Source organism: Parasteatoda tepidariorum, chromosome 9, assembly GCF_982258835.1.
Source record: "Parasteatoda tepidariorum strain Cologne lab strain chromosome 9, Ptep-v5.0, whole genome shotgun sequence".
NCBI lineage: Eukaryota > Metazoa > Arthropoda > Arachnida > Araneae > Theridiidae > Parasteatoda > Parasteatoda tepidariorum.
In genome coordinates, this window is record NC_141763.1 from 88,267,591 (window position 1) to 88,294,841 (window position 27,251).

The 27,251-nt window shown below is 30.0% G+C and overlaps 1 protein-coding gene across 1 annotated transcript in view; it reads left to right on the plus strand.

The window, feature by feature from the left end:
- Window positions 1–23,927: 23,927 nt before the first annotated feature.
- Window positions 23,928–27,251, plus strand: part of LOC107455159 (uncharacterized) — a 29,081-nt gene continuing 25,757 nt past the window's right edge. The window contains exon 1 of the mRNA XM_016072629.5: window positions 23,928–24,183. Coding sequence (XP_015928115.1) covers window positions 24,105–24,183 — 79 coding nt within the window. The 5' untranslated portion in view covers window positions 23,928–24,104. The remainder of the gene's footprint in view (window positions 24,184–27,251) is intronic.

Genomic DNA, 27,251 nt, shown 5'->3' on the forward strand with positions numbered 1-27,251 from the left:
TAACTAATTAACAGATAATAAAGCAAAAATTGATGGAAAAAGTAATTACGTCGCTAAATATTAGTTTTATTTTCATTTTTTATGAAAAAAATTTGTGATTTTTGATTGAACACAATTTGATTTTAAATTGAGTTCATCAATTTTCTTATCTACAATGTGAAAAGAATGCAAGATTTTTTCATTTTGAACAAGATTTCGAACCATCTTAACAAAGCATCTCCTACGTTTTCTCTTTGAGCTCCACGCAGTTTTTTCGATGAAACCATGTTTTTGTCGTATGCCGCAAGAATTGCACTTCGATTTTTCCAAATGTTTGAAACTGTAGATTTTGACAAGCAAAATTCCTTACACAGTGTCGATTGATTGGTTCCATCATCAATACGCTTTGCAATTTTAACTTTGTCCTCTAGCGAAAACGCTTTTCTCTTTAGAGAATTTGCCATTTTCACTGATTTTGAAATAAAAATCTTGTCTCAAATAGATAATGTAAGAATATGAAGAGAGCATCTGTAGAATGAGTTAAATTGTTCCCCTTCTTGATTGTCAAGGGGTGATTTGTAAAGAATATGGTTTGAACAGATAAGAAAATTCCAAAAATTCAGCAGGTGGCCAAGTTAACTAGTTATAGAGCAAGCTTGGGGAAAAGACATATAGCGAGGCTTGTCAGGGAGGGGGGAGTATAAGATAAATGATCTGTTTGACATTTATTATGGTATAGTTAAAAGTGATAAGCATAAAGGAGAGTAATAAGACACATTTTATAGGAATGCATTCATTTTCAGTCCCAACACCTACAAGTTTAAAGATGGAGGACTGAAAAAGATATTTAAAGAAATGAAATTTGAGTCCACTATAACCGAGTTTCCAAGTTCTAAGCTGTTCACTATAAGCGTTAAAAATAACATTATTTAAATAGGAATACGGACGGGACCGCTAAAAAAGTTCACTACATCCGAGTGTTCACTATATCCCAGGTTCACTATAGCGGGGTTCGACTGTATTTACTATTACTCTTGAACACAGTTAGATGACGTTCAAATAAGGTGCGCAAGCCATCAACACCCATTTTGCCTAGATTCGGCAACTGAGGTTATTCCAGCTCTCGTTAATACAAAATAAAATGGAGCTCTTAGAAAAATTTACATCAGTAGAATTAAAGCAACACTGTAAAAAAAAAAGAAAAATAAAACATTCCGTTTTAATTATAGAAGATTACTGACGACCAAAAATTCCTTCGTGATACTGGGAGGAATTAATTAAAAATATAAAAAAAACAGTAACTGAATTTTTTGAAACAAAACTGTTAAAAAATTTTCGTAAACAAGATTTTTTCTTCCTGCATACCAGATTATGCAGAGTTCAGTAAAAATCTATAGAGTTGAAAACTAAAATTTGATTTTGATTGCGAAGGAAGAGATGGTGTTTACCATAGAAAATCGAGACTTGGTAGTGTATACACCCAACCAAGGTGAATTCAGAAGCGTTATAACGGAATGTTTTTTTTACATAAAATCTTGAGGTGGAAGAAAGGATTATCAAAATATCCTGTTTATTGTTATTTTGATATTCAAGCTTTTAGTCGTCGAAGAGTAAAAACTCTGAACTAAACAATTAAAATATGCATAATAATTTAGATCGAAACATTTTACAGTAAATTTTTTGTAGTTTCAAAAAAAAGGTAGTTTTGTGTAGGAATGTCTGTAGGAAAATTACAAAATTCTTTTTTAATTTCATACACAAATTCTGGTGCAATTGTTTTTTCCCCCTCGTAGCTCACGAAAAAATTCATAAAGGAATTTTTTCGTGAACTACGAGGGGAAAAAAACAATTGCACCAGAATTTACGTATGAAATTTTACTGTTACTCCGTTAATAGTATAAACATGAGACTAATCAATAAATAATAAACAATCGCGGATCCTGTCCACTGACAATAAAAAAATAAATCTACACCTAAGCACTTCAGAGCTACAGAATTAAGTTTGAATTTAGATTTCCACACGAATTTGTTAACTTTATGGAGCAAATTTTAAAATTTTGATCAGATTTCATTATACAGAAATGTTTTGATTTTAAAATATTTTTACAAGATTATCATTTGACTGTTGTAGGAATTTTAACTGTTATTGGAATTTTTTTTAATTTAAATGTTATCTCACACCAAATTAATAAATAATAGCCGGTATTTTTATTACCATTAATGAATTAATAACAATGAAAAATATTTTCTAAAAGTGTAAGATGTTTTTAAACGTTACTGTAAAAAGATTTTGTGCAAGTAAAAACCTTCGTCTTTTATAATTGCTAATAATCTCCTTTTTCTAAATTTCGCTTGTAAAAGCTAGTAAAGACTGGATATATATATATATATATATATATATATATATATATATATATATATATATATATATATATATATATATATATATATATATATATATATATATATATATATATATATATATATAAATTAGTTATATCTAATCATCTTGTAATTGTCAGTCTGTCTTTTCAAAAGAGTTTTTGAATTGGCTATTTATACTTGTCCCAGTATCTGTAATATTATCCCAGTTAAACTGCAGCAGATGGCCACTTCATCTGTTATTAACCTTCTAAGAAGATTTGCCACAAAGGCCTTGCAGTCTTTACCATGCCAGCTTAATATGAAATCTTTCTAAAAAATGTAGAACATTTTCAATTCTTTCATTTTCTGTTGGGAATCCAATTTTTTTTTTTATTCAATGAAAAAGTTGTGTATTGAGTAGAAATTTCCATACAAAAATGTGAAACGCTCAGTTGGAATAAGAAAAATTTTTTAAGTACTAAATTAATGTGATATAGAAAACCAAGCAATTCTCAAACAAAATTACGTTAGTGAATAGTGTTGGGTAGAGGAAAAGTATGAAATTGGCAGTAGGAAATAATTATATAGAAGTAATAAATTTAACACTTCAGATTCTAGTTACATTTTATAGCAATACAATACATTAAAAAAAATATTTTCCAACTACTAAAGCACATAGAAATTTTCCTAAGCTATCTTTGGAATTTTTAAACTGATATTTAATTCCTACAAAATTTGCTTTTTTTGAAGGAAAAAAAAATTAAACTGTAGATGAAACGAAATATTTCAAATCAAAAACAAACGTAAAAATAGTAATTACAATTTGTTGCCTTAATGTCTTAAGATTTTCATTTAATTTTGTAAAGTCAAGAGGCATTAAACCCAGCAACGAACTGCTAGCGCTCTCTTCTTTGTTGTTCTATCCGAGTGCAGAAGAATTCGACCAATCTTTCTTTCCACTCTTAAAATCGCGGAACTTTGATCATTAATTATTTGAAGCATAGTTTTGTGTACCTTCTCTGACTCAAACCCCGAAGAACACACTATAGTTTAGCTGACACTCTAAATAGCAGATGCAGAATATGCATTAGTGTCCGAGGTAATCATAAATCTTACTGTGTTACACATAACCTTTCATTCTGGCAAGAAGACCCATTTTTCGAAACTGTTTGGAAATCGTCTGAGGAGAGCACTTATGATACATAATTTCTTGTGCCATTTTGCATTATAATAAGTGCACATTATATATATATATACTTAGTTTCATTCCTTCAACCAATGTCTATTATTAATTATTCCGAAAAATGTAACTGTTCCTTAGCAATTGTCTAGCAGTGTAGTAAAACTTGTAGAATAAGGATAATTATGCCTATTTTTTAAAAATATCACCACTAGATAACTGCGATAATAAACACCACTAGAAAACTGTATTTCGTATGGTAATTTGAAAGTATTACCACTAGATAACTGCGATAATAAACACCACTAGAAAACTGTATTTCGTATGGTAATTTGAAAGTATTACCACTAGATAACTGCGATAATAAACACCACTAGAAAACTGTATTTCGTATGGTAATTTGAAAGTATTACCACTAGATAACTGCGATAATAAACACCACTAGAAAACAGTATTTCGTATGGTACTTTGAATTTTTGATATGTAGTTTTGGAAAAATTACATAAAATGAAAAAATATTAAACTAAAAATAATTCAAATTTCATTACCGCTAAAAAGATTTTTTTTTTTACAAAACCGAGCAAGTTAGCATATCTGTAACTGGTATTAAGTGACATTTTTCATAAAAGATTGAATTTTTTTTAAAAAGTGGTGGTTAAAATACTAACTTTAAATCGAATATATTGAAGCAAGAATGACACATTAAAAATGTTGGCATCTATGGATAAGTTTGACTATTACTCAATTTCAAAATAAGCAATCGATAAAATTCCGTATTTTTATTTTTAAACTGCGATTACGAGGTTTTATTCTCTTATAACTGTTTCTAAGGAATTGATAAAGAGAAAAAACAATAACGCAGCATGTAACTTTTTTTACATAGTTGTACACGAAAGTATAAGTTTAAGTAATAAATAATTCATAAATCGATAAGCTCTTGTATGTTATAAATGTAATTTATATGAAAGAAAAAGTAAAAAGAAATAGGGCAATAAAAATATTTAGAATTGTTTTTTGATCATAAAAATAAGTAAAAAACAAAACTCTGATAACTACCGACTATTAGATTGTATTCACGTTTATCACGGTGCATAAAATGGTATGAAATTAATGGTATAAAATGGTAATGGTATAAAATTCTAGTACTACAACACTGTTTATCTGCATTAACTCACTCAAAATGCATTAAACATATCAGTTTAGATAGTCACTGAGAATCATATATATGTGATTAATTAGCATAACGTACGGTGCTCCTAATGGAGTTAAGGTATTTCCCATGTTTCATTAAAAGCATTGATTTGATAAATACATTCCCGCATTCATTGCTGCAATCATTCAATACAATCCCGCATGCATTGCAAATCTAAATAAGTGCAAATCTGAAAAATTATTGTTTGGAAAGTGAGCTGTGTGTGGAACATTTTACTTTTTAACACAGAAAAAGAGACTGGTGTTTCATGCTGTATTTCATTGCTAAAGTATTAAAATACTAAATACAATATTTTTCACTTATTTTGTCCTTACATCAATGCAAAATAATGAAAAATGTGTTTAATAAAAATTTTGCGTCGCAGGGTTAATACCCGAAAAAAACATACTTTTTAATTCTTTCTGATATATCAAAATAAGTTTTTAATTAGATTTCTAGCTCGTCCTTTTTTTGAATTATGGATAATCGTCAATTTTCCAAAGTCTTTAAACGTTTATAAATAAAGCATCATTTATCTTTCTTTTTCTTGCGTATCAGTCTAAAAATGAAAAAAAAAAATAAAAAACAGCATCCGAGTATTAACGTTTACGGAAGAAAGAGCTCATAATATACCTGATAAGAATGTAAATCAGATTTTTATTTCATATTTATTATTCGTTCCTTCTGTTAAGTACAAATGTTTAATTCCCCTTGTCAGATATGTCGTAAGGTTAAAAAGAATAAAAGTTCCAGTAAACTGATTATACCAAACATTTGATATATCTAAATAGAAGAACATTTCCGCCACATTTCTTTATACACTGTTAGATAATCGTCAATTTTCAACCGTCTTTAAATTTTTTCTTCAAGGTAGATGAATTCAGCAATGGTATCATTATTAATATTAATTAATTTATTTTTTCTTCTTTTTTTAAAAAATTAAAGCAACTTTTTTCCTTAAAAAAATTATAACATTTAGGAATGAAAGGTCGAAAAAGATCCCTAATAAGAATGCACCGGCAAGTGACGTAGAGTGGGTACCTCGATCCTGATTGGTTGCTCAAACGTGACATTAGTTTATGTTGGCAACTGTTCTTTCCATTCTATTCCGAATAAGCCAAGTCTGTCTAGCATTATTTCCCTTAAATGTCACATTCTATATTCTTTCACAAAGATTTCAATTCTTTCACTATGTATATATTTCTTAATTAACGCATTGACAGGCGAGAAGACACAGAGAACATAAACAAACTTATAATGCATCGAAGTTGACTGGTACAAAAAACAAAAATATATCACTGTTACAATAAAATACATTAAAAAAATTAATTAATGTAGGTTAAGTAAAAGGAGTAGCCGAGAAAGAATTTTGTGAGGAAAAACTTAGCTCAACTTTAACACGTCATTTTGCTTATAAACGATCCGCTGGAGCTGACGTCATAGGTCATATATGTGGGTATCAGTGATCTTCTTCTTGAAGTGCAAGTATCCAATTTTCAAGTTTCTTATTTTGAAATTAACTTTCTTCTATTAAATAGAAACAGTTAATTGCACTTGCAAAATGTGCAGTTAAGTTAATAAATTTAAAATAAAAAAAACTTACATACGAATAGATTGATAATAACATTTTATTTACTTGTAAGCTGTTATTTTATGTTTGTTTATTTTGAAGTAGAAGAACAGATTATGTATATTAAAACATATTTTTAGATATATTTTTAAAATAGTTTGTTTAGTTACAAAATTATAAGTCTAGTATAGATTTATATTTATGTAGCTAAAAAGAAAAGAACATTTTGTGAATTTGTTAGAACTTTTCGTTTGAAAATTGTTTTAGACCAAAACGTGAACGTAAAAGTGTTAGAAAATATCCACATACATGACAAAATACTTATAGAACATTTTTAAAAAAGTTTGTTTAGTCCAAAGGTGGCTAAGTTCTGCATATATATATTTGACGGAGATTTTGAAAATATTTAATTCCTTTTGATACCATGAAATCGTTTTAAACTAGTTTGAGCATAAAAAGTGAGCATTAAAAAAGAAAATTTCCGCATATAAGAATAAATATTTTTAGCAAATTTTAAGAAATATTCGTTTAGTTAAAAATATGGTACGCTAAGAGTTATAACTCTAACATAGATGTAGACAATTCGCAAATTATTATGAGTTCTTAGGAAATCATTTTAGAATCCTTCTTATAGTAAACAGTGAGTTTGATAGAAAATACCTATATATGCCAAGAATTATTGGTAGAAATTTTTTTTAAGTAGTTAGTTTAATCCAAAACCTGTTAATTTTAATTTTTATAAATAAGTTGCATTTATAAGAACTGAAAACAAAAATAACTTTAAAATTGTTTTATATTAAAAAGTTGCAATACTTAATTAATATAAGCAGAATGGCGTGTTTAAATTGAGCTCAGTTTCTCCATATGAGTTAGAATGTTAATTAACGAGAAGGTTATTAAATACAGCGCTGTATCGCACATTGAATTTGTTGAAATATAATTCTTTATTGTCTACGTCTTTTTCTTTATTTAGATTTATTCTTTGTTTATGTATCTTATTATATTTTATTGAAACCGTGATATATTTTTGTTTTGTATACCTGGCAACTTCGATGCATAATTACTTTATGTTCCCTGTGGCTTCATGCCTGTCCTTGTGTTAATTAAGAAATATATAGTGAAAGATTTGAAATTTTTGTGAAAGAATATTGAATGTGTCATTTAAGAGAATTGTAACTTGACGAATTTGGCCTACTCGAAATAAAATGGAAAGAACAGTTGCTAATGTAAACAAATGCCATGTTTGCCGTAAACAAATACCAATCAGGATCGAGATACTCACACTACATCACTTGCAGGTATTCCATTACATATTAATTTTTTATATATATTCGCCAATGGAATACCTGCAAATGACGTAATGTGGGTATCTCGATCCTGATTGGCTGTTGAAACGCGTCATTTGTTTACATTAGCAACTGTTTTTCTTTTCTGTTCTATTTCGAGTAAAGCCAAGCCCGCTAAGTATCAATGCTCTTAAGTGACACATTCTATATTCATTCACAAAGATTTCAATTCTTCCACAACTACTTTTTTACTTAACACAAAGATAAGCACGAAGCCATGTAAAACATAAACTAATTATGCATCGAAGCTGCCAGGTACACAAAACAAAAATATATCATGGTTACAGTAAATTACTCAAACAAATAATAAATCTAAATTAAGTAAAAGGCGTAGACGGGAAGGAATTAGTTTTCAACAAATTCTATGTGAGATACAGCGCTGTATTTGATTAACTTCACGTTAATCAACATTCTAACTTATGTGGAGAAACTTAGCTCAACTTTAACAAGCCATTTTGCTAATAAACGATTAGTTGGCGTCATGGGTCACATGAGGCGGTATCCGTGATCTTCTTCTTGAAATGCAAGTAGGCATGTTTCTAGAGTCTTTTAATCTTTCCGCAATTTAAAATGAGAAGAATTAAAAGAAAGTAATTTTTTTTTCATATAATATTTTTTTTCTAGCAAAGTGCTATAAAACTAAATAAATAAACATTCAAGTAATAATGTTCGTCTGAGAAAGATCTTAAAAGGAATAGATTCCAGATAAGTGAGGGTCCAGATTCCAGATTTATGTTTCATATTTTGAAATCGTTCCTTCTGTTAAGTGCAAATGCTTAATTTCCCTTTTAGGACATGTCGTAAGATTAAATTGAATATTTATTCAATTATTCTGATAAAACCGAAACTTTTATTTATGTTTAACTATAATTACATTTCGGTCACGTTCCTTTATAAACCATTGTATAATCTTCAATATCCAACCGTTTTTAAATTATTCTTTAAAGTAGGAAATCCGTAATAGTACTATTACCTTTTGACCGAGAATTTTGGTAAAACGTAGTTTTCATATTTTTTCATTATTTTGCATTACTTAAGTTAAAGTAAGTGAAAAATAATATATAGTATTTCAATAATTTATGGTTATTAAATACAGCATGGAACACCGGTGTTTCTTTTCTGCTTTAAAGTTAAAGTGTTCCTAACACTGCTAACTTCCAAACAATAATTGCTTTAATTTGCACTTATTTACCGTTATTTAGATCTAAGAGAAACAGATATACATCATTGAAATTTTTTAATTTACAAATTCAATTAGTGAGAAACTTTTGATTATGAAGGGGAAAAAATTCTAACAACCTTTTTTGAACTTCATATTTTAATACAAAAATAATTCCGACAATCTAATAATTTTTTAATAACTATTCGTTTATTTTTTATAATTAAAAAGATAATAAAATATATTTTTGATTGTAATTAGAGTGTCAGAAAAAAATATATAATATATCTCATCTGCGTCAAAGGTACAACACACGTAATTCGTAACTAGTTATAAAAGTGCTAGTAAAGTGTTCTAAACCAATGGATTGCGTGCAAAATTGGGTACTTTTTGCTAGTTCTAAAGTTACTATTTAGAAATGGTGGAACATGGTTATAAACAATGGCCGTAAATGGTAGAATTCTATTTATGAAAAGCTTAAAAGTATTGTCATAGATAAAGTTCTCTTTAACTATAAATTATAAGAAACAGAGTTATAATTCAAGTAATACGCTACTTTATAATCAGGCTTTGTTACTTTGCAACGAAAGTATAAGTACTGCTATAGATAAAATTTACTTTTATGAAAATAAAAATGAAAATGAAATGAAATGAATGAAATGAAGTATAAAACAATTTTATTTTGAATCACGTTACACTTGCGGTCACTATCACATTGTAGCACCTGCATGTTCTTTTCCGTAGGCCTGAGGAAAGAGTTTTCACTGGTGCAAACGAGGTCACTAAACTGCCTTCAGCATTGGAGTGAGTTTTCAGTCGTATTCATTGGAGCAGACGATCCCCAAAGTGATTAAAGCAGATGTATTTGGTGAAATTTCTGAAATATCTTTCCTTATTATGTAGTTTTTTCACGGAAACATGCTCTGGAAAAGAGTAAAGGTAAAAAAAGTCAAAATGTGAAACCGCTTAAAGCTATTTTTAACGTAAAACTTGCGCAAGTTCCTATAAATTCAAAATTATCGCTTGCGAAATTTAAGGAAATGTTTTAAAATTGAAGCTTCTTAAATACCTTTATGGTTTGGAAGAAATGTATAATTAAAATCGAACACTAAATAGTTATCTTTTTTGAAACCAAATTTTGAACATATTGTAAATGATGAGTGATAATTTGTATTAATCAATAAAAAAGTAAAACCGAAATATTTTTAACGCTATTCTTAACATAAACTCCTCACGTACTTCGTATGAATTCAAAAATATAGTTTGCGAAAAGTAAAGAAATTCTTTAAAATGGGAGCTTCATTAGTGCCTATGGTTTGTTAAAAACGCACAACCAAAATAGAACACTTATAAGATATTTCCTTTTAAAACCAAACTTTTGGACATAATCTTAATAATGATTGAGAATTTAAAATGATAAATTATTTCTTACTCTATATCCTCGTTAGCGAAGTTCATGGAAATCTTTTCAAATGGAACTAATAAATAATATCGATTGCCTAAGAGAAATTTATCTTTAAATTCGAGCATGTTGAGCTAATAATATTAGAAATGTTTAATAATTTAAAATGATAAATTATCTCACTTAAATTTAAAATTATCGTTTGTGAAATTTTAGGAAATGTTCATACAATGAGTAAAAATAAAATAGGGAGAATGAAATACTAGATGGGAACGAAAGTTAAAATGAAATAAATTATAATGTATTTATAATAGCTAGCCGTATTGTAATTTTGAAGTTAAAAATAAACTTCTGGGGCCCAACTACTTACAATGGACATTTCACCAAAGAAACTCAATGAAAATTAGTATTATCATTATTTTAAGATATTAGTAAACACGCAAATCTCTTAAAAGAGTAATAATTCAAAAGACAGGATTTTTACTTACCAAATTCTTTACACTGTTTAAGAGCCTTCTCTCTAAAGTGTACTAATTAAGTACGAACAATATCTCAATTAATAATATTGGCATAAAAACGTTCTCTCTCAACGTAAATTTTTTTACAATCGGCGTTGAATAGCCGACCCAATTCTGAGTTTACGACTATCAATTTTTAACTCCGTAGTCTTGTAAATTTGAACCCAAAAGACAGGAGAACTCCATGATCAAGCATGGTTGAGGACTTTTTGATGGAACAAATCAGCATTTGCGCTTCATAGAAGCGGAAAACCACGAAATACTGCCATGTTAGTTCGACGGAAAAGGAATTCTAACCTAAAAATGATCCTCCTTTTACTGAGAATATTTTAGGTCAGCACTGTGGTCGCTGCCAGCCAGGAGCGAAATTCGAATCAGTCAGACATCGCTCGGATTTGAACTTGGTCATTGGGAGGCGAAAGCTCTATTTCCTGAGTCAGCGCAGCATCGAAATTAGATTCTTAATCTTGAAAATAAAGGAATCCTTTGAAATTGGAAGGTATGGCCTATACTTAGTCAGAAGATCAGTTGAAAGTTTAGGCCTGTTAATAATTAAAGTGAACAGTTTATTTTAGATATTACTCAAAATGCGCGTTATCTTGTCTAATTCACTTGTAGGGATTTGGATTCTCCAGTTCGTTTAGCTCCTGAAGCTACTGATTTTTTTTCTTTCAAAAATTACATTTTTTATTGAAATGTACGTACAAGTTTAAAAATGTTATATATAACGGGAGACCACGTAAATGTTGCGATTAACTTCTAGGGGAGTTGGGGGATCAAACTTCTAGGGCTTCAGGATTAAAACTGCTTAGAAATCACGCCCGGAAATATCGTCATATACAAGGGAAGCTTCCCTATTATAGCCTATTCAAAAGCACATCTTGAAACAGTTCCGATATTCAGATTCCGATTTTCGGTACTAAGATGCTATTTCCGGACATGAGTTCCTATTCAGTTTTAACCCGGATGATGTTCCCCCTAGAAATTTGGTATTTCATTTACGCAACCCAATCGTTTTATCTAACGTTTTTAAACTTATACGTGCAATTAGACGAAAAAAATGTCTTTTTTAAAAAAATATGTAACTTGGAGGAAGATTGCAGATTTCATATCATTGGTATGAAAGTATCTAAGATCTATTAAATAAATCTCATGGAACAGAAAACGAAAAAAAAAATCCCTCCATGGCACCATAATATTTTTAAAGCAATTTTCTGGTAATATGCAAAATCCGATATTGTTTTATTTAATAGTTGAGCTACGGCAATAAACATCACGTTCGATGTAAATTTTCTGAAACAACGGTAACTGCGTGAGTAACTTCTTTTAAATATAGAGAATCATTCCAAAACACACATTCATGGCAACGGTGGCAGTAACTTTGTAATATGGAAGGAAAATTCCGATCAATAGGTCAAAAACAAACATTCATGGCAACGGTGGCAGTAACTTTTTTTAATATAGAAAGAAAATTCCGATCATTAGGTCAAAAAAAACCTTCATGGCAAAGGTGGCAGTAACTTTTTTTAATGTAGAAAGAAAATTCCGATCATTTATGGTATGGATCATTCCAAAACACACATTCAGGGCAATGGTGGAAGTAACTTTTTCTAATATAGAAAGAAAATTCCGATCAATAGGTCAAAAACAAACATTCATGGCAACGGTGGCAGTAACCTTTTTTAATGTAGAAAGAAAATTCCGATCATTCATGTTATGGATCATTCAAAAACACACAATCATGGTAGCGGTGGCAGTAACTTTCTTTAATATAGAATAAAAATTCCGATCATTAGGTCAAAATTTTTTTTTACATTGTCGCAAGATTTTTTTTTTAAATTAAAAATTCCCCATTATTCATATTCTGAACAAGGCTATCTTATATCTGATAAAATCTTACTTCTCGCAGAAATTGCGTGTATGTCAGGGTCAGTTTTCACAGCTTAATTAACCAATTATTAATTTTATCTGTTTAAGTTTCTTCACGATCATGATACTGAATAATAATTTTTTGAGTTACATAAATATTCGTTTAGTTATTTCTTGAACGTTAAACACCTGATTACACAAAAAGTGACACATTATTATCATAACCTTGACACCACTAAACTACATTCTAAAGTGTCAATGTCACATTCAATAGTTTCTAATCAAACAAAAAATAAGTGCCTTTTGGCTAAAGGTCATGTCTTGTGCGCATTTAAATATATATATTACGCGGAGGAATTTTTTATTAGCTCAAATCTGCGAATTTTGATAAGGCTCTCAGTGGTTACCATATTAATGCAATATTTCTTTGAACATAATTAATAATATATGCATTATTATCACGACTAAGTACTTGTTATTACTGTTAATTGCTGTTTATTTTATTTCGATTAATAGTGTAAATTACGATACAAATGTGCAAATGCTTTAAGTGGACTGTTATTAGAAAGTTGCCTGTAAGTTTAGAAATTTCTGAAATATTTATTTTTATTTTTTTTTTAAATTATAAGTATGTATGAAATTCATTGTTGAATGATATGTAATTTAATTTTAAAATAAATTTTTGTGTTTCATATTTTTATGTTTAAATACTTTTAAATTATATTGTATTCATTGCGAAATTTTGCTAACTATAATTAATGAATTCAATAAAAACAATTTCAACACTAATTGGCAAAACAAGTTTCCATTAAATGTTATGTATTTTAAATTTTAATGTTATTTTTAATGTATCAAAAATTTCACGTTTATAACTTTCAGACCTGTACTTTCTACTTTATATACAAGAGCTTACTGATTGATTTCATGTGTTACTTCCAAGTTCAATCGAAGAATAATGGCGTAATTTCAATATGTTACTGTACGTTTAAAATTAGTTATTTTATTTTGACTATCAATATTATTAACAATTATTTTACTATCGCTCATTACATTTTCTATTTTTGTCGTCATTGATGTGATTTAAGATGCAATTTTGCTTTGCTGATGTAAATTAGAAGGCAATTTCTAACTTAGGAAATTTCAGAAAGATAATTAATATTTCTAATTATAAATATCCATATCTTTACAGAACTTGAAAAGATAACTGTCGTTCTCGTTGGACAATAATTAATAACAAATATCCAAATATCTTATCAGTATAAAAATACATGGTAATGAAAATAATTCATTTATTCATTATAAATTAATTAACAGTTTATATTACTTTTGCGCAATAATTTTTGGAATAAAGTACTCCAAAGTAGAAAGTATACTTTTTTTTAAAAATGATAGAGAATAAGCCTTTAAGCTAATCTGTTAATTTTAAATTAATTTTAAATTAATTTTTAATTTTTTTAAAAAAAGTAGTACATTACAAAGCATAATTTCAGATCTAGACAAATCAACTTGATACATATTTTTGGGTAAACGAACGCTTTTGTTTTACCAAAATGTATTTTTAAAAAAAGTGAAATAATTGAATTTCTAGTTTCTCTGTCTCTTTTGAGTTTCTAGTTATTTTTTTGAAATTCGAATTTGTTCGAAATTTATTGAAATTTAAAGTGCCTTTTTCTACAAATTTTTTCTAACTTTTTTATTTATTTATTTAACACATTTTTTTAAAATTTTTATTTATTTATTTATTTATTTTTTTTTGCTTTACGTTGCATTTTGCTTTGCTGCTCAAACTCTATAAGACTTAGAAACTTGAAATTAAGAAGAAAAGTGTACAAGGAATTGGATAGAATAAAGAAAAATTACGTTCTGATTGTTACGTTTTGAATTATTAACTGTTATACTTTTAGTAAAAAAAAAAGAACAAGTTCGTCGATCTGCTGCTCCTTGAATTACAACTACAGGATTGAAATTTAATGTTTTGTTAAGACCATTTTGTATTATAATTTTAACGAAAGCTTATTAAATTCCAAAGCTTTTTAGAAATTCCCTTTTGTTCAAAAATTATCGGAAATGTAAATGATTTTTTTTTATTTCTTTCCAGCTTTTTCGCTTTAAATATTGACGGTTGATCCATTGTTACAGAAAATATTATTTTTCTCTCGCAAGATCTTTATTTTGCTATTTTATAAACTCACGCTCGAATAGATATTAAGTATTGAGTATAGTTAAGTGCAGCGAGCTCTCTGCTTATCGCTTATAGCTCTGCGTTTTGGATATTAATGAAAAGTAGCAACAAAAAAAAAAGAAAGAACGTGTTGCCACTTATAAATCTTAACATTCATAGTGAAACTTTTAAAATTGAAAAGGGAAAACATAACAGCGATAAGAATCTGTCTCTATTTGAATTGTTGTAAGTTTCGTCAGCGAGTAAAATTACTTCTCGGTTATTTCTTCGTATTGAGTCACACATTCTATTTTCTTTTAATTAAGCTTTTTTTTTCAAATTCAGATGATTATTTTTCAAATCCAGATAATTGTCTATTTCTTTATGACTAACATATAAACAAAATATCTTGCATAAAGTTAATCTAATTGTATATTTTAAAACCAAAATATTCGGGGTATCTGTGGAAAATATTTTATTTTATATCCGTCGTTGAACAGCCGACCCAACTTTTGGGTTTACGACTACTAATGTGCAACTCCGTAGCCTTGTAATTTTGAACCAATCCAGAAGACAAGGAAACTCCTGGATCAGTACCCCCAGAGGTATTGATTTGTTATGGGAACATGGAGGACTTTGCGACTCGACAGATTTAACGTGCATCAGTCACCATTTACTACACGAGGAGTCTTCGGCTGGCGGAGATCGAACCCACGAACTCTTGGACATGGATCTAGTGACCTACCAACCAGGTTATCCCGGCCTTGTGGAAAATATTGACATTTAAGCAGAAATAAACAATGTAGAGAGAGGTTAGTGAGCAGTGCGAGCTGAGGATGCGCCACCTAGTTGAAGGAAAAACGCACACGAGAAAGTACGATAGTTCTGGAGATTAATGATAATGGTTTATATGGTATATACGATTATTCTTGAGATTCCTACTATTATTATAGTATTTGTGTTTAGATTATTGTTCAAAATTAAAGGATAAAAACTAAAAATGTTTCTGCTTCTTTTTATTATGCCCGACATTACCCATACCTGCCAACTTTTGCTCGCTTCAAAAAAAAAAAAAAAAAAAAAAAGAACATTTCCTTGTGGTGAGGAAATATCAATCCGATTCGTTGAAATTAATTCAACAGCTACAAACATTCTTAGAGTGGCATCAGTACCCTTTAATTTATTTAAGTGTAAAATGGTTGCCAGTCATTTTTAATCGTATTTATTCAAATAAAAATAAAATGCGGTTACATAAATTTTTCTACCACAATAAATTAAAAAAATAAAATCTTCCGGAAAAGTAGGCGTAAATAAATTTTCTCATTTTACAATATTTTACTTATTTACTGTTTTACAATTATTAAGCGGTAAATAAGTTATATTAGCTCTTTAAAATGTTTTATTTATTTTTATAATACAAAAATAAATAATATGTTTCTTCTTTTTTTGTATAAAACTGTCTTCCTCTCTACGTATTCAATCAAATCAATGAGTGCAAAATAATTATTTAAAATTTTAAAACACTTGTTATGAATTAAGTTTTTGCTTCTTACTTAAATAGTTTCTTTAGACAAAAAATATTAAAAAATCTTACACAGTAACCAAAAATAAATAAGTATTTCAAAAACAAGTTTGTGGATGAAGTTTTCCAAGAAAATCGAGCAAACCGATTAGGTTTAAATTTTATCCGAATGGAATCACAAACTAAAATAGGAAACCAAATCTGAATTGAAACAATAAAAATTGTTCAGTATTTTTAATTGGGTATTGTTTCAACAAAAAAATCGACGTTACATTCTGTTTTATTGTCCAATAAAATAATTGCAAATCAATCTTCTGAGTTGGTGATTGATATGAAAAGATGGCGATGACCGACCCCTTATATAAAATAACATTGGATTTGGTTTTTTTAAATTTTTTTTCACCTAAAACTTAATTCTATTGTAAAAAGCTTTAAACTTGCATGTGCAGTCCTTACGAGATTCCTTTAAGAATGTTTAAGAAATTTTAATATGTCAACAATTATAGTGCAAATATTCATAGTATTATATCGTATATCATAGCATTGTATTCATAGTATCATAGCATTATATTCATAGTATTCATATTCATAGCATTAGTGTTTGGAGACGCACAGGGCAGAGGGGGATCCTGCCTTCACTATTGCACGCCACACCGGCCCTCGACAAGGCATTATGGTCTGGGGTGCCATTTCCTTTGACAGCCGGACTCCTTTGGTCGTCATTAGAGGTACACTTACTGCACAGCGGTACGTCAACGACATCCTAAGACCTGTTTTGCTACTGTTCCTTTTGCAGCGCGTTGGGCTGGTTTTTCAGCAGGACAATGCCAGACCACATACGGCACGTGTTGATATGAACTTTCTGCAAGCTTGTCAAACTCTTCCTTGGCCTGCCAGATCACCAGATCTCTCTCCCATCGAGCATGTCTGGGATATGATGGGAACGCGATTGCATCTGGCACGGAATGTTGATGACCTCGTTCGACAATTGGATCGAATTTGGTAGGAAATACCGCAAGAGACCATCTGGGAGCTTTATCGGTCTATGCCAAGCCGTGTGTCAGCTTGTATCCAGGCTAGAGGCGGGTCAACACCTTATTGAACTTGTTACTGTAACTCTGCAATAAATTATTCAATTGTTCTGAAATTTTAATCATTTACTATTCTGTACATAATTGTCTTCTTAGCCACCAATTTTCGTTTCAATCGGGTAACTCCTTCTTGGTACGTCGATTTTTTTGTTATAGAGTGTATTTTGGAGGATTTTACACTGCCTAACTATTGACACAATTTGTGAAATCATGCTTGAAGCTTTTAGAAATTATGTCATTTTTAACCATGCAAGGTGTGGATTGTCCAAAAAGAGCGTTGGAAATAATAACTACTTTTTAACTTTAATACCGAGCCGGGATAGCCTGGTTGGCAGGGAGCTAGACTCACGTTTGTGAGAACGGGAGTTCGATTCCAGCCAGCCGAAGAATCCCCGTGCAGTAAATGGTGACTGTTGCACGTCACATTTGTCGGGTCACAAAGTCCTCCATTTTCCCATAACAAATCAATACGTCTGGGGGTTCTGGAGATTGATCGTTCTCTGGTTTAGGTCAAAATTACGATCTGTGTATGAATAAATGAATGCATCCACCTTATAAACGGGTGTGACGTATGGGTGTGGCAGGAGTCAAATTCTGGGATGTAGATGGTGCCACTGGAAAACAAGAACAATTGCATCTCCTCTAAGTTCATTCAAAAAGTCCTCCAAATTTCTCCCAATACTTGATCCTGGAGTTCCCTTGTCTTCTGTATTGGGTTTTAAATTACAAGGCTACGTAGTTGAACATTAGTAGTCGTAAACCCAAAAATTGGGTCGACTGTTCAACGATGGTTGTAAAATAAAATAAAGTTAAAATTATTCACTTAACATACATGTACTAAAAGTAAATCTGTTTGCTTACGCTTGTGCTTCCACTTTCCAGGTCCAAATATAATAATCCATTTGTATTATAAATATTTAGATCTATTGGTGAACAGAAGTAATTTGGTAAAAATATACTTGAGGGTGCCCCTTGGTGAAATTGGTGACTTATGTTTGGCGCCATTTCTGTTTGCTTGGAACACTGCGGTAACAGGAATGACGGCCAAAACATAATGATGTTTCAATAAAATATTGAAAATTTCAACAAAACATTGGCCAAAACTTTATAAAATTACAATGAACCCAATATAAAAAAAAATTAATAAACCGAATAAAATGCATTTTGAATCGAAACAAAAATTAATGGAGTAAGCACATAAAGAAAAGGAAAAAAACAACTCCCTCAAACAGGACATTTATATCTATTACTAATTAAACCTTCATTCATACACCAGTCAATCCCTGCTTTTTTTTCCATTGTTATTCAAATCGCGCAGAAACTTAAGATTTATCTTATTTACTGTATTCATTTTTAGGACCAGAAGCAAAAGTAACCTTACCAGCCGGTATCCAACGTAGAACTAACGGACCTCTGAAATTACATATACCGTTGAACATTTAAAAATGACGCTAAAATCTAAACCAATCAGAATCACGATGCGGTTTCTACATCGCCCAGCTTGGCGATTAACCGCGATCACTACTTGGCGAGAATCAAGGGGCACCCTCAAATATGTATAGTCTACCTGCTCAAACAAATTTTACGAGTTCATAACAGTAATTTAATGTTTTCGCTTACCAAATGGGCGGATATATGAAATAATAGTTTTGCTAGCATCTCATTGTGCGTGAAGCTGATCGTTAAGTTCTAAATCATTTAACAGATCTTTTTAAATGTAATTTATAACAGTATAATGCTATTTGCATAAAAATAATAATTGTAAGGCGGTTACACCACCTTTCTAAATAACTTATCTTAAAATGTGAAGCAGAATTACATAATAATAATATATAAACAATAATTCTCTTAGTTTTAAACTGTTGAAATAAAAGAGTAATGATAGCAGTACAGGAAAACAACATATTTAAATTTGGGATACAAAAATATTTATAGAAAAAGAATGCCTTTATGATTTTTATTAATTTCATGCTGAATGCAGCCAAAACAATGTGAAAATGAATGAGGAAAAACTGGATCCTACCACGTGATTTTTCAGGCAATAAAAATGTACGGACAACAATGGAAAACTGCGACACCATCATTAGATTTTTAAATACGGTTTAAAATGATTTTGACAACTATTACATTTAAATAATTTTAACATATATATGATAGGCTTGTTATCTCTCTAACAGTGTTTTTTACTGGTGGTGAAATGTTTACAAAACACCAACATAAATCTCATTTTAATTGACTTTACCTTATCACTAATTAAACACCTTTCTGAAAAAAGTAAAAGCTGTTGGCTAAGAATATCATGAATTTGACTTGAACTTCTTAAATATTTAAATAATTCATGAAGTAAGTGCTAGTAAAGTTTAAAAAAAGTGTCATTGACTGTTAATAACTATCATTTTTAAACAATAAAGGTCTTTAAGGTTGGCAGCTTCAACTTAAACAGGATTGTCGCCTACTCTAATTTATTAATATTTTTATATGGCAGATTTATTGTAACAATTTATAATAGCAGAGTTTTTTATGTGCCGAAAAATAGAAAGAAAAAAACAAAGTTGCCAACTTGTCCTGGATTATGGATAGTTATTCTCTAGCTTTTCTAGTTACACTGTCTCGCAACCTGAATAATGCAACAGAAACCTTCATTTTATCAGGGTTGCCACTGGAGACTAAAAATTGTAAAAAGTGGTGTCTCATAAAATCCAAAATTGTGTTAAATGAGATTACTTTTAGCTACTTTTTCTAGTTTATTTTTTAAATTTGCCATTGAAAGACGATATAAAGATAGTTTTTTGCTTTCTTAGGAATAATTTGAAACGTAAGTGATTGGTAGTTACGATTGACAAATTAAAGAAAAAAATAAGTAATTAAATATGAATTGAATTTCTACTACTTTTTACATTTTTAAAGTCGTTTGAGGCATCCTTGATTTTACGGATAACAGTTGTATAGAAGAGTGTGGTTGGCTTTTATGCTAAGCACCCTGTCGTCTGCATCTCGTTATCAGCTCGCAAGATTTATATCGGAAACACTATTTTTTATTTTATTTTTTTGGACATAATCGTATGAAATAATGATGAGATTATATCTTTTTCTAATTTTATTTTAATTTCCAATTTTTTTCTAATTTTCAAATTTTTTAAAATTTGGGAATTTTTAAAAAAAAAAAACGTTTTTTAATAATTTTTTTCTTTTCCTCTGGGAAATCTCCTTCTCTCTCTCCCTCTCTCCGTCCTTTCTCTCCCTCTCCCTCTCTGTCTCTCTCTCGAGTTTGATGATTATTAGAACTTCTTTATTTTATTCTATCTATTTATTTATTCATTTATCCAAAAATTTGAAGTAACAAAATTATGCGATATGAATAAAAATAAGAAAAAGTTTTGGATTGGGCCAAAAATTTCAACTTATTTAAAATAACAAAACAGACATTTATCAAAAATCTAATAACAAGAAAAGGTATAATACTAAACTAAACTTTGAAACAAGTTGATTGCACAATTGAATAATTTAATCTTACATTTCTAATTGTGATTAATTAACGGGCGTGTTTTGAAAATTACTGATGAATAGAATGATTATTTATGAAATGGGGGCTTTGCATTTACTTCACAGATGACGCCTTAATCCTGAAGGAAAATACTTGAGAACTATTTATCAGATCAAAAAAGCAAAAATTTGAATTTTACATTTTATCAAAAATTTTCTCTTATGACACCCTTGCTTTAGACTCCCATGAGGTGGGGTCGGTTTATCAGATAAGCTTAAAACTTTATCAAATATGCTAAAAAAGAACAGAAATTAAAATTGTTTAGCTTATTCCGTTGTTTTACCAATAATTGTATAAAAATGCTTGTTATTCAATCATCCGAATTAAAATGGGCCCTTCAAAATCAAATTTTAATAGGGATGGTCTTAAAAATTTTAAAAATAACGGAAAATATAATAAGGGTAATGGTACTACTTGCCCGGTGGCTCAGTGGTAGCGCTCCAATGCCACAGGTCCTGGGTTCGATCCTGGATCCGGGCAAGGTTGACTCAGCCTTTCATCCCTTCAGTGGGTCGAAGCATGCTTGGGAACTAAACACTGGGAGTTCCGCGTTCGGCTGACCACCTGACCGGAACATTTGTTCCTGCACCCCAGAGCCCAAGGTGAAGAAAACTGAGATGGGCACAGTAGGCCTTGGCCCTCTATGGGCTGCCGCGCCACTGAGTTTAGTTTAGTTTAATGGTACTACTTGATTTTCATGGCGACAGTGATAAACCGCCATTCATTTAAACTAGCCAAATTAACAGTAAAACAGTAACAATACACACTTTCACTTTCTGTTCCATTTAGACTTTGCATTCAAACCTCATGATAGAGTAAATTTATTTTCTTCCAATTTAAGCATTGGGGGAAAAATTTGGAGGATTTTTAATTTACCAAGGAGTGAGAAAGATGCCGTTTCGTTTTTTACAGGAATAAGAGGTACTATCGAGTATACCTAACCCTATCGAGTATACGTCGCTATCGAGTATACGTAAATGGACGCGGCATGAAACTCTATGTAAAGTTTGTGGAGGTGGAATGTGAAAAATTGTCAACGGGAAAAGGAACAAAAGGCAAAGAGAAATATTCTTTCTTTATAGATTCTTTCTCAAAGATTTATATTCTTTCACTATAAATTTGTACTTATCACAAAGATAGGTACGAAGCCATGTAGAATATAAATAAACTTATTACGCATTGAAGTTGCCTGGTGCCCAAAACAAAAATAAATAGCGGTTACAAAAAAATACATAAGCAAATAGCAAATCTAAGTTAAGTAAAAGAAGTAGAAAAGAAAGAATTATATTTTAACAAATTAGATGTGCGCCTTTGTATTGAATTAACTTCACGTTAATTAACAATTATGTGAAGAAACTTAGCTCGACTTTAACTCGCCATCTTGTTTATAAGCGACCAGCTGGAGCTAAGGTCATAGGTTATGTGTCTAAGTATCAATGATTGTCCCCTTCTTGTGTTGCAAGTACCTTATTGCTATGGCTTACAAGCATTTTCATGTCCAGGTAATAGTAGTGCGATTAAGCCTATCCCATTGATCATGAATTTGAGTTACGTTTGAATTAAGTCTTTGTGGTTAGAAGGGAGTGGGATTCCTTTATATTCACTTCAAGCACTTTGCGTAAGTAACTAAAGATATAGGAAAATAATAAAAGAAGCTTGCTCCAAGCTATGTTTGCTTCAAAATTTTAGTTGTTGTTAGGTGGGTAAAAAATGTGTCAGCATGAGGAAACGCCTTGAATATTCCTTTTTCAGATTAGATTTGAAGTTGGGAACTGTTGTATGTTTTGATAGTTGTGATATGAGGCGTCGGAAGTTAAATGTGTAGTTATTGGTCTATATTTCTTGTCTTTACTGAAGTTTTAGGAGTTGAATATTTCGTTGAAATTAGCCGTACTGCATTTTGTGGCTTTGTCGAAAAAATCTGCATTAAGTATATATATGTGCTGCAATAGAGGTAGGATTTTTAGATCTTTATGGATATTTGTATTCCGGATGAACCATCTGGCACAGATGATTTTTCTTATATGATCTTGCTTTGAAATTGGTTAAGTTCTTTCATGAGATGCTGTGGCATTTTTGACCAGGCAGGTGAGGCATAGGAAAGTATTAGATGGACCATTGTTGTATAGAGTAATTTCTTTAATTTTAGAGACATGTTCTAATTGTAAATTAGAGTTTGTATGACTATTATTGCTGTGTTTACTTTGTCTATAATGCTTTTGACGTGATCATTCCATGTAAGTTTGCTGTTTATGATTAGGCCAAGGTAATTTGCTTTTAACTATTGGTATTTTATCATTAAGCATTTTTGATTGGCATTGAGGAAATATTTTAAATCTTCTATTTTGTACAATTAGAATTTGTGATTAACTGCTATTTTCCACTTGATGCGCCAGACTTCTATTTTATATATTTGCACCTATAATTTTTCAACGGCAAGGTTTGGATTTCTGGATTTTATGAGGATTCCGGTGTCATCTGCATAGAAAGCTGTAATTCTGCTGCAGTCGGTTTTATGTAATGCAAAATCATATGTATATATGTGTTCATTTTCATGCCTATAACTAGCTTTTTATATTTTTGATTTCTCTTTTCTTATTATAGCTCTGTATATGTAATATTGATTTATTTGTATTTAGTTATAGTAAAAATTATATTAAATTAAATTTATAAATCCGAAAATTAAAAAAAGTTATAAGATTCATTTCCACTTTAAATATAAAAATGAAACACTACGGACAATCCGTAACTGTTGACAGCTATGTCAACATGCATTCCAATCATGATTTTTACTTCTTTTAAAGAACTAAAGACAAGCAGATATATCCACTGATCTCCAGAGAAACAATGTCACTTTTGAAGTGCTATTTAAATTGAAATTTTCGCCAAAACAAACGATTACAAAGTATACAAAAGAAATCCAATTGCCGGTGATTGCCAACGGCAAAAAGCAAATACTTTTGAAATCCATGATCAAACATTTCGTGTTTTTTTAATTTTTTCCCCTTACCTAAAGATAGGTTAACCTTCACTTTCATCTGTTTCCTGTTGAGAAGAGAGAAAGTCATTTTGACGAAATTGTAAGGCGGGACAAAACGTTCCATTTAACCCGAGTTAACCTACTTTGGCATAGCTTCGAATCTGAGAAAGTTTCTTCCTCACTCGTTCTCTTTTTTCTTGTTTGCCAGCAATTCATTGCACTTTGCCATGGAACATTGGAGATTAGTTTTGATTGTGGTTACTACCGCCATTGCATTTGCCGCTGCTCAGATGAACATGTTTTGCGGTAAGTGGACAGATCTCTTCATGAGGTGTTTTGTCTTTGAAAGTAGATCTAGGATTTTGTTATGATATAAATATTTTTTTATTTTATCTAAAAAAAAATTAAGCGTGGTTTTTGATGCTCTTTCGTCTAGAAAAATAAAAAATAACCGCAGTTTAAGTGCCTTAGAGTTGTAGCAAAACTAGAATTTTAAACTATATATATATTCAAGGAATTATTCTGCCAAATAGCTGAAATAGTTAAGTTAAGCTTCTTTAAAAACCGCCAATTTGGCGATATTTTTCTCTACTAGATGAAAATCATTAAAATCAATTAATAATTCTGAATTTTTTAAGCTTTTTGTGAGCGTACTTTTTAAGAGTTGGAGTGCTTTTTCGAATATCAAAAAGAAGGGGAAAAAATCAAAATATTAGATCACATCTATTCTCAGGACACCAGGCTTTCTTTCGCATTTCTATTTTGCTATATTTTCATAATTAGCATAGGCTTAAGATTAACAAAACTAAACCAAACAGTCAGTCATGAATAACTATTGCAAATTCACAACAGTTATAAAAATAGCTTATTAATCGCTGAAAAGCACTATTTCATTATGACGACATACCTTCGAAAAACAACAAGAATAGAATGAATCCAGTCTCAGTCATATGAACAGGCTTTACTTACATAGTTTTTATGAGTGAATCTGTTAATCGAAGCCTCATTTCATAGTATCATTTACATTCTGTGAAACTCAATAGTATCATTTATGGTTTAAGGCTATTGATAAACCGTAGCTTATTTAATCATAATCTAATAAGCAGCATCTGTAACTGCAACTTCTTATAACCCTTTCCGTTGCTTTCTAGCCAGACTGGCAATACTAATTCAACAAATGTTACAAGCCGTTATAAATGTAAAACTAATTGCTTTGATTCGTTTAGCAACCGCTATTCTTTAATAAACAAAGAACTAAAGTATGTCGCTTAAGAATGTTCTGGCCTGATTAAAATTTTCTATCGAAATTCGATGTTCCGGAAACATTTAAGACTGTTCTATGAAGTCTCTGTCATCATATAAAATAAGAATAATATGCTATTTTTAAAACTCTTGTCAGTTTGTAACAATTATCCAAGATAATAGGGTCAAGTTTTGTTCATCTTGAGCTAGCCCCTTCATTGCCAATTAAGAATATTGCACAAAATGCCACAATGTTGTGAAAATAAAAAATATTTGTGGTGTAATTTTTTAATCTAAAAAGCGGCTCGTAAAAATATGCAAAAATTAAGAAATTAAATTGCGAACCCTCTTCATAGTCTTGGAAATAAACACTCGCCACATGGCGAGTCAGGTGAATAAAGTGGCGACTTAAAATAAATCAGCAGTCGATCACTTTTTCCCATCGTTTTTTTTTTTTTTTTTTTTTTTAAATCGTTTAATGATCTAAAACAGAATTTTCATTAAACTGTCCATTGTCTCGGTTGAAAATTTTGATTCTTCAGAATCTATCAATTTGTGATGGAAAGATTCAAATGGGAGGAGAATTCTTTAACAATTCACACATTTGAAAGTTGCAATCTATACTTTAAATGTATTTTGCCTTCCCAAATATTTTTAAAAAAGGTTTTTTACAATCAGTATGTTTAACTAAATTTTGTCCCATATTTGTATCATTTTCATTGTTGAATTAACTTTTTATAACCGCAGTGTATTTCTAATATGAATTTTTTTTAAAAATATGATTTAATAATTTAATCCAAGCAACAAAAAAAAAAAAGATTTTCAAAAAGTGTATATCAAATCAAAAGAACTTATCGATATCAGTCACCGACTCATTAGGTTTGAGGAAGAAGTGGCTACTAAATCATTAGACCCTACCGGCCACTGGCTACTAACTGAATATTTAAATTTTCAGGTCTTCCCTTTACATAGTTTACATAGTTACTCTACCATAATTTTTTTGTATTTTGACAAAAGTTTTCAGCTTTTGAAGGTTGATAGATTTCTTTTAAATTATCTGAATTCACTTTATTTTAAATTGCTAATGCGTGTGGAACAGAATTCGTCATAAAAGGTTACGCTTCTGGTATAGCACCCTTTGAACCACTGTGCCAAACAAACAAACTTACAACGAAATTGTAATACCAAATTCGGGTCCAAAAGGTTAATCATTTGTACTCCGATAGGACATCAAAATATATCGCTCCGAAATTTAAAATCTTCATAACTTAATATTTAGTAACCACAATATTTCAGGATTGTTTACTATTACATAGAAATATTATACGGTGTATTTTAAATAATCTAGTAAGTACACTAATTCAAATAGCAGTTAAAAGTAACCAGAGAGCAAAAACATTAAATCAAAAACATGAAAACAGAATAAATTTTGAAGAGATGACTAACACAGTCTATCTTCATAAATTTATATTGCATTTAGTATTTTAAAAATTATTCACACCTTATTCATTTAATATTATATAAGGTATTCAATGCCCCTAGATACTAATTTTAAGTTTCATGATTATGGTTGAAAATTTTTCCATGAGTTTCTTCAAAAATGATTTTGTAAGTTAATCAATGCACCTAGATACCAATTTTAAGTTTCATGATTATGGTTGAAAATGTTTCCATGAGTTTCTTCAAAAATGATTTTATAAGTTAATCAATGCACCTAGATACCAATTTTAAGTTTCATGATTATGGTTGAAAATGTTTCCATGAGTTTCTTCAAAAATGATTTTATAAGTTAATCAATGCACCTAGATACCAATATTAAGTTTCATGATTATGGTTGAAAATGTTTCCATGATTTTTTTCAAAAATGATAAGTTATTCAATACATCTAGATACCAATTTTAAGTTTCATGATTATGGTTGAAAAGGTTTCCATGAGTTTTTTCAAAAAAGATTTTAAAAGTTATTCAATGCACCTAGATGACAATTTTAAGTTTCATGATTATGGTTGAAAAGGTTTCCATGAGTTTTCTCAAAAATGATAAGTTATTCAATGCTCTTAGATACCAATTTTAAGTTTCATGATTATGGTTGAAAAATTTTCCATGAGTTTTTTCAAAAATGATTTAACCTTG